Here is a 9,545-nt window from a genome sequence, read left to right as displayed (position 1 = left end):
TTTTCAGAGAATGTAACTTTAAGTAGTTAGAATTTAACTCTGTGATTCTATCCCTAGTTAAGTCATTCATACAATGCACACAGAATCTGAATTTTGTTTGGCTTTCTGTAGCTCTATTCTGAGATTGTTACATTCTTTTTTCATCAGTTCTAGTTCTTGTTCCAAGCCATGGATCTTCAGGTCACAACTCAACTTTTCCACCTCCCAGTTTGATGAAGGTGGATTTAAATTCCTTATCACCTGCTGAGTTTTCACCTCTGTTCTTAGCTGGAGGAGTTCTACTTCTTTAGACTGCAGCTGTTCATTCAATACTTTCAAAGATTCAGAGTTGTCTTTATTCATTTTATCCAATTTGCTCTTTAAATTATCTCTATCAATGCAAACCCCTCGATATGCATGATAGACCTTATTTACTTGTTCTCGTCCCACAGAACTTGTTTCTTCACCTAATAAAGCGCCTGTAAGCTTTTCTTCCAAAAATCTTATTCTTTTCTTTAGGAAAGAGTTCTCTTTTTCTGAATCCTTGAGTCGTTTTTTGATGTCTTCATATGCAGTGACAAGGGCAAAATGTGAAGCAACAGACTCATCTGAATATATTGAGACCGGAGTCACTGTATCTCTCCCGTGGGCTTTTTCATGATTTAGAATGCAGATATCATCTCCTACCAGTGGATCCCTGACAGCCCTAAGTCAGGCTACTTAGTGCTGCGGAGTTTCGATTCCCAGCGTTCGGAAACGGGTCGCCAGGGGTCGCCATGGGCTTCCGGTTTCCTGGACGACACCCCCGCTACCCCGGCAAGGCCGCCGCTCCGGGTACACTGCGGAGGGGTTCGCCTTGCTTTGGCCTTGGCTGCACCAGGACCGACCAGTGGGCTGGGACCCGGAGGATCGGGAAGGAGTGGCAAGCCCCAGGACCGCTGGCGCCGGCGCCCTCAGCGCCCACTCAGGCCGCCCCGCAGCAGGGAAACGCGGCCGGGAGGGGCTGGTGGCGAGCAGCAACCTGCAGAAGGAGGCTGACAGGGTCCGCGCGCTCAGCGCTGGGGCCACGCCCAGAAGTTATATTTTAACTTCCTGGTTGATTTCCCTTCGCACGTAAGCATGAGCCATGATAAAAGGGATCGGCCATTTGAAAAGAAGCCTGTGTGCCACCAGGATGCCTATGAAGTGGATTTCAGTTCTGCTGCTGCTACAGCTGAGTGGTCACTTCAGCCCTGGGAGTTGTGGAAAGGTGCTGGTGTGGCCCACAGAATACAGCCACTGGATCAACATGAAGACCATCCTGGATGCACTTGTCCAGAGAGGTCATGAAGTGACTGTTCTGACATCTTCAGCTTCAATTCTTGTTGATCCCAATAAACCATCTGCTATTCAATTTGAGGTTTTTCCTACATCTTTAACAAAAGATGATTTTGAGGATATTCTCATGCGGCTGACCTCTAAGTGGACATATATGCCAAAATATACATTTTGGACTTATTTTTCACTAATTCAAGATAACATTTTGGAATATTTTGATTGTATTCAAAAGCTCTGTAAAGATGCTGTTTTGAACAAGAACCTTATGAGAAAACTACAGGAATCAAGGTTTGATGTCGTTCTTACAGATCCCTCTGGACCCTGTGGTGAGCTGCTGGCTGAGCTACTTAAAATACCTTTTGTGTACAGTCTCCGCTTCTCTTTTGGCTATACAATTGAAAAGTACAGTGGAGGACTTCCATTCCCTCCATCCTACGTACCTATTGTCTTATCAGAATTAAGTGATCAAATGACATTCATGGAGCGAGTAAAAAATATGATGTATGTGCTTTATTTTGACTTCTGGTTCCAAGCATTTAGTGAGAAGTGGGATCAGCTTTACAGCGAAGCACTAGGTAAGTCATGTCCTTACTTGGTAGCATGAAATCCTAACTTTGTTAGTGCTCTAAAATGTGAATTTTTATAAATATTGAGACAAATTTGTCTTTTATAAGTAAAATGATAAAATAACATTATAAAATGATCTTTCATTCTCACAAACATTATGGAAATGCTTAACTTATAAGGTCCTTCAGGAACTGCTTCCTCTTGTGTAGTTTAGTTTGATTTAAAAACTGAACTATTTTGCCATATTACCTGAAGGATTCTTTCATACTGGAGTGCTCTGTCCCAGACTCAGGAACCTATAATTTGAGGTTTCTAATGACTTCACATTCCTTCATTAAGCACTTACAACTTATCTGCTTAAACACTAAACTTTTGTTGATGGGCGGACATGGAAGTCAGTAAACTATATTTTGTGAAAACTCTTTCTTCATTAACGACAAATGAGGCAAAATTAAGAGTGAGCATATCTATTACCCAATGTTATGACAATATTTCAGCTATTATTTGTAAATGTTTTTATTAATGCACAAGTATTATTAGGCTCCTAAATTGAACCAAATGTAATTATAGTACCAGGAAATGAGCCATACTCTCAAAACCTCCATTTTGGGGAAATCTAGGATAAAGTGAATAGCTTCCTAAATTGCAGAAACTAGACTAATAATCTAGGGGAAAGTGTTTCCATGGATATGGTATATTTAATTGATTGAGGAATTAAAATCATTGTTTACATTTGCATCTATTACATCTGCAGCTTTACAGAGTAGCAAATGCATGTTTAATTCTGTAGTGGCTTAGGTTTAACCATTTTCTATGATTGTGAATGTCCTGATGTGATGTTAGAAAAGAAAAACTGTTAAATTTTATATGTATTGTTAATATATATAAACATCATAATATAAAAAATGTATATTATATAAATCCTAGAGGCCTGGTGCACGAATTCGTGCATGGGTGGGGTCCCTCAGTCTGGCCAGAGATTGGACCTGATCTGGGCTAGCTGGCGGGGGGGGAGGGACCATGGGAGGTTGCTGTGGAAGCGGACTGACAACCCGGCCAGCTGAGGGGATGGACCATAGTAGGTTGGCTGATAATGGGAGGTTGACTGTGGGAGTGCACTGACCATTAGGCAGCAGCTCCTTTGGTGAGCGTCTGCCCCCTGGTGGTCAGTGTGCATCATAGCGACTGATCAACCATTTTTTCGGTCGACCAATAGGTCCTAATGGTCACTTACACTTTTATATATATACTAGTAGCCCTGTGCACGAAATTCGTGCACTGGGGTAGCGGGGCAAGGGGCCCCTCTGTCTGGCCTTCATCCTCTCCAATCTGAGACCCCTCAGGAAATGTCCAACTACCTGTTTGTGCCCACACTTTTAACAGAGAACAGCTCCATTGTTGTTTCTTTCTTATGCTTAAAACCATTGGAATTAGTAGGTATTCAAAGTGTGTATACATTTAGGGGGGACACCCTGTATATCTCTAGTCAGCGGTGAAAGAAACCAAAGCAGATTTGGAACCCCCAGACAGGGAACCTCGCTCACTCCCCACATGTCTCCCCACTTCACTTTCTACCTTTGTGGGCAGCAGGAGAATCAATGTTTTCTCTCATTAATTTGGAAAAGCACGTCCTGTCACCCGCTGCCCGGCAGGAGTGCGCTAGGCCCCAAGCAAGCGAGGCTCAGTCAGGGCAGCCTTTGCTCATGGGTGCTGGCTCCCAAAGTGCACATTCCTCCTCTATAGTCGCCCCGACTATCCCACTGTTTCACTGAGAGGACGGAATTCCTCTCCGCCTCTGGGTTCTTGATCTTGAACGCTGACCGAAGGCACCTCAGCGAGGGCTGCCCGTGCCCACCAGGTGTGTCTATCTGCACCTGCTCCTGCCTCAGCACCTGCATTAACCCCCCAGAAGTGATCTCATAGCTGCACTGGCCTCCGTGGGAACAGGGCATCACCACGTCCTCTCACTGTCATCTCACAGGCGCCCACCCTCAGCACCCAGAACACCCAGACACTCTCCAAAAGACGTGAGCGCATCAGAGGGGATGTGTGCACATCCTGTGGGGATGTTAGGCATGCCGGGTTGATGGAAGTGCGGTGGAGAGGCAGGGGGAACTTGTGCACGCCTTGGTTTGCCACTGTTGCAGGCGTGGGAGGGTGACAGTGTGCTGGGGGATGTTCGCACGCCAGGGGGGTATGGGCACACCGGAGGCCTCTGGCTTTGCAGATCTGCAAACCCCCGTGGGGCGGCCAGGAGGACGACAGTCTGGCCCACCACGATGGCTGTCCCTGCGATCCTGCACCTTCTGGGCCAGGAGGCAGATCTTGCGCAGCCACTCCTGGGCACTGATGGCCTGCAGGCGCTACTTCAGCTCAGCCTGCAGGCTCCGCTTGGCAAGCTCACAGCTGTCACCACCGCCATGTGGGGAGTACAGGCCGCCCTCCGCCGGCCTGCCTCCCCTGTCCAGAGGCTCTCTGCGCTGCTCACCTGCCCAGAGTGACTGGGGCTGGGCGGGAAGCCAGGCATCCTGCCCTGCCCAACCCCGGCCGATCCGCCCCTGTGCAAGCTGCCGCCCCACCGGGAAGAGTCACGGATCCAGGTCCTGGGACCACGGACAGCCTCAAGCGCTGCCCCCCGCCCGGCAGGGTCACAGATCTGTGTCTTGGTCCCATGGACAGCCTCAAGCACTGCCCTCCGCCCGGCAGGGTCACAGATCCGGGTCCCGGGACCGCGGACAGCCTCAAGCACTGCCCCCCCCCGGCAGGGTCACAGATCTTGCCCACTGCCGCCCTACTTCAGTATGCAAATTAGCCGCCATCTTGTTGCTTCAGGGTGGGTGTCCCCACTGGGGTGCCTGGCCAATCTGGATGAGGGGATGATGGCTGTTTGCAGCTGGTCACACCCCCTTCACAGAGGGGGTACCCACTGGGGGTGCCTGGCCAGTCTGGGTGAGGCGCTGAGGGCCGTTTTCAGGCTGGTGGGCGACTGAAGCTCCCAACCTCTCCTTTTTTTCTTTTATTCTGGGATTTATTTACCTTCTATGGCTGTCACTGGAGCTGAGAGCTGGCTTTAGCTCTGAGGCTCAGCTCCAGCTCTGAGACCTCGGCTGCAGCTCTGAGACCACGGCTGCTGAAAGCAGGTACTGGGTTTGTTTGGGTTCTACAATTGAAACACTGTTGCGGTCCTGCTGGCTGAAGCCCTGCTGGCTGAAAGCAGGTTTCTGGAGTTTGTTTAGCTTCTATACTTGCAACATTGTTTCTTAGAGTGCAAGCTCAGAGGCCGGCAGCGGCAGGCGGGGAACCTTAGCTTCCTCCATCACTGGAGCAAGCAAGCCTCCTGTTTGCTTCAGTGCCTGGCTGCCGGCTGCCATCTTGGTTGGCAGTTAATTTGCATAAGGATATGCTGATTAGCCAATGGGAAGGGTGTCGGGGTTATGGTCAATTTGCATGTTTCTCGTTTATTAGATAGGACTAGAGGCCCAGTGCACAAAAATTTCTGCACTGGGAGGGGTCCCTCAGCCCAGCCTGTGCCCTCTCGCAGTCTGGGACCCCTCGAGGGATGACCACCTGCTGTATTAAGCCCACTCCCTGGGGGAGCGGGCTTAAGCTGGCAGTCAGACATCACTCTGGCAGCCTGGAAGCCCTTGGGGGATGCCCACTTGCCAGCAGGGAGCAGGCCTAAACTACAGTCGGACATCCTTAGCACTGCTGAGGAGGCGCGAAAGGCTCCCACCACCACAACTGTACAGGCAGCTGTCAACCTGGCTTGTGGCTGAGCAGAGCTCCCCCTGTGGGAGCGCACTGACCACCAGGGTCAGCTCCTGCATTGAGCGTCTGCCCCTAGTGGTCAGTGTATGTCATAGTGACCAGTCATTCCCAGTCTTTCTGCTGTTAGGGTCAATTTGCATATAACCCTTTTATTATATAGGATAGAGGCCTGGTGCATGGGTGGGAGCCGGCTGGTTTGCCTTGAAGGGTGTCCCAGATCAGGGTGGGGGTCCCACTGGGGTGCCTGGCCAACCTGGGTGAGAGGCTGAGGGCCGATTTCAGGATAGCCACACCTCCTTCAGGGAGGGGGGTCCTGCTGGGGTGCCTGGCCAGCCTGGGTGAGTGTTTGATGGTTGTTTGCAGGCTGGCCACAACCCCTTCAGGGTGGGGGTCCCAACTGGGGTGCCTGGCCAGCCTGGGTGAGGGGCTTAGGGCCATTTTCAGGCTGTCCACACCTCCTTCAGGTTGGGGGGTCCTGCTGGGATGCCAGGCCAATCTGGGTGAGGGGCTGATGGCTGTTTGCAGGCTGGCAAAGCCCCCCAGTGGGGACCCTCACCCCATGAGGGTGTGGCCATCCTGGATGAGGGGCTGATTGCTGTTGGCAGGCTGGCCACGGCCCCCAGCCACCCAAGCTCCCAGTGGAGGCTGGCTGGAAGCAGGTATCTGGGATTTATTTGTCTTCTAATATTGAAACTTTGTTGCCTTGAGCCAAGGCCACAGCCATCCAGGGAAGGTGGGAAGCTTGACTTCCTCCATCGCCGGGGCAACCAAGCCTCCTGCTTGCTCCAGCTCTGAGGGTGCCGGCTGCCATCTTGGTTGGGTTAATTTGCATATAGTCGCTCTGATTGGCTGGGGGCGTAGCGGAGGTGCGGTCAATTTGCATGTTTCTCTTTTATTAGATTAGATAGATGTTTGCACTATCAAATCACAGACACTTTAAATATCTTTGGCTACATTATTCCAAGCTTTTCTTTTTTTTTTTTCCTTTAAGAAAACAACATGGTATATTCACATTACAATATTCTTATTTTCTTTATTTTTTTTTTTCCCTTTCAGGAAGACCCACTACATTATTCGAGTTAATGAGAAAAGCAGATATATGGTTTATTCGAACCTATTGGGATTTTGAGTTTCCTCGCCCACTCTTGCCACATTTTCAATTTGTTGGAGGCCTCCACTGCAAACCTGCTAAGCCTCTGCCTAAGGTAAAACTATTCCTGTTTGTTCTACTTTGCATTTTCAATAGGAATGATTATGTATTCTTCATTCAGAAGGTCTGATCACACTGAGAGAGATATGGGAAACTGGGTAATGTGACCTGCCAATTAGAAACTCATACATTTTATACTATTTCAAGAATTTGAATGTCACTATCATTACAAAATAAAGAATTATACTTCAGAGACTTTGGAACTAGGGTCAGTTAAATTAAGGCCTTCATTATTCAACACATAAAAAAGTATCAGCCATTAATTCAAAAACTAATTTTAAAGTGACTAGCATGGTGCAAGGGGGGATAAACAGAGCAGCAATGTAGACACAGTTTTTACTCCCACACACCAGATATTTTACTTGGAAAGAGATCATATAAGCAAGTAATAAAAATGGTGTGAAAAGTATTATATAAAGAAAAGGCATAATGCTAAAATAATGCTGCAGAGCATCCCATGGGAGTGGATCATAATACCGCAGGAGTGACAATAGCAATCTGGTGTAAGTGAGCATGAGATATCTCTTGTTATTTTCTTCTTGCAACAACAAAATTTGTTATCTATCCACGAACAAAAGTGCCAATGCAAAAGGACCTGGAAAGAGTCTTGCCCACCTACGCATCAGGTAATAGGCAGAGAGACTCCAGTACTGGCTGTGACACCTACAAGATATTGTGAATTGTTCCAGCCCCTCTTAGCTGCAGTCCAGGAGCACCTACAGCCCTGACTTAGGCAGTCACCTATGGAGTAGAGAACGTTTGTGGAAGTCCAGATTTCCAAAGGAGAAGTTCCAGCACTCTGTTGGAGCACCAAATAGATGAATTTGAATGCATTGGTGTGGGCGAGAGGAAAGCTTGATTTTGCCAGCATCATTCCTCTTCCAAGGGAGCTCAGTGTGAGGCTGAAAGAAGGCCCGCCTGTGCTCCTGATTTCCTTCACAGGGATAGAGAGCCGGTGAGTGGGTGCCGAGCTTCCCCTGGTTTGCAGGATGCTTCCAAAGAGCTCATTTCTCTCTCACAGCATCCAGAGTGTTGTATTAGGGGCTCAGTGACTGGTGAGAGGGAGCAGATCTGACAAAGAAGATTACTAGAAAGCATGTTAAAGAGACAGGGTTCCTCCTGACTGCATTCTGTACTCCATCAGGAAGCCTGACCACAAACCATGAAGAAAACCTTTCTTACAGATCCCCCATACTGGCATGTGGGCAACAACAGTGACCCGCTTTCCAACCCATATCTCCTCCCCTCTGTGGCCAGCTCCATGTAGAAGCTGCCAAGGGCAGCAGCAAGAGCAAATTTTGATAAAAGGCTAGGGAGCAAGAGCAGAATACAGTCAAGGGTTTGCAGACAAGAGAGAACCACAAACTTGAGCTGTAGCAGCACCTTCAGGAAAAGAAAAAGGAGGTGATCAGCATCTGGCCTGGTGCTTTATATGGAGGGAGGAAAAAAAGGACAAACAGAATCCTCCCACAAGAGGGAGCATGAAGCACAGAGCAGGCATATTCATACAAGAACTGAAAAAGCCTTATCTATAGAAGACTGACGAAAGGTATTTCTACCCTGAGAGTAGTAAACATAAGTGGGTAACTGCTAATTCAAATACAAAAACAGCAATGCAAAATTCCAAAGAACATGAAAAATCAAGGAAACATTAGGTCACCAAATTCTACAACAATCCTCCAGCAAACAAATACAGACATGGAGATATATGATCCACCCAATAAAAATGTCAAAATAGCTGTGCTAAGGAAACTTGCTGATCTACAAGATAACACAGAATCTTGTGCACTGTTGGTGGGAATGTAAAACCAGTGCAAGCACTATGAAAAACAGTATGGAGGTTTTCTAAGAAGTTAAATAGAGCTCCCATATGACCCACAAATCCACTTCTGGGTATACTTCTAAAAGTAAGAAAAATAGGATATCAAAAATATATCTATAATCCCACATTTATTGCACCATTATTCACAAGAGCCAATAAATGGAAACAAATTAAGAGATGTGAAACACACACACACACACACACACACACTACAATATTATTCAGCCATAAGAAAGGAGGAAATACTACCATTTGGGACAACATAGATGGACCACAAAGGTATTATGTTAAGTGACATAAGGCACACTGAAAAAGACAAATAATATAGGATATCACTTATATGTGGAATCTAAAAATGGCAAACCCATTAGAAACAGAAGTATAATGGTGATTACCATGGAATGGTGAAAGAAAGATTAGTGGGTAAGAAGAAGTTGGTCAAGGGTACAGACTTGCAACTCGACGATGATTAAGTTTGGGATCTGTAGTGATTTTAGCCAACAATACTCTTTATATACTTGAAAGTTTCTAGAGACTAGATCTTAAATGTTCTCACCACACACATAAAAAGATAATTATGTGACCTAATAGAGGTGTTTACTAATGTTAGGTAGTAATCTATATATATAAAATCCTAATGTGCAAATAGACCTAGTGGCGGAACAACCGAACAACCCAATAAGCAGTCGCTATGACGTGCACTGATCACCAGGGGTCGAGCGTGGAACATGGTGGGCATTGGCTGCAGGCAGCGGAGTGCAGAACATTGCAGCCATTGGCAGTGGCGGGGTGGTGGATCCAGTGAGTGGTGGCGCCAGACCAAGGAGGGGTGCTGGTCGCTGTCATCAGGGAGAGACTCTGGTGGTTACCGAAAATTCTGTA

At 47.4% G+C, this 9,545-nt stretch overlaps 1 protein-coding gene and 1 pseudogene across 1 annotated transcript; one reads left to right on the top strand and one right to left on the bottom strand.

Annotated features, from left to right (window-relative positions):
* On the bottom strand, positions 1-690 carry LOC102423575 (annotated as a pseudogene).
* LOC102423273 (UDP-glucuronosyltransferase 2B31-like) lies at positions 684-6,940 on the top strand. The gene is made up of 2 exons (XM_006108316.3): positions 684-1,871; positions 6,688-6,940. The coding sequence occupies exons 1-2, from the start codon at positions 1,106-1,108 to the stop codon at positions 6,909-6,911; spliced, it is 990 nt and encodes a 329-aa protein (XP_006108378.2). The 5' UTR covers positions 684-1,105; the 3' UTR covers positions 6,912-6,940.
* The last annotated feature ends 2,605 nt before the right edge of the window (positions 6,941-9,545 follow it).

Source organism: Myotis lucifugus, unplaced genomic scaffold, assembly GCF_000147115.1.
Source record: "Myotis lucifugus unplaced genomic scaffold, Myoluc2.0 scaffold_2068, whole genome shotgun sequence".
Classification (NCBI taxonomy): domain Eukaryota; kingdom Metazoa; phylum Chordata; class Mammalia; order Chiroptera; family Vespertilionidae; genus Myotis; species Myotis lucifugus.
This window is presented reverse-complemented; position numbering and strand designations above follow the sequence as displayed.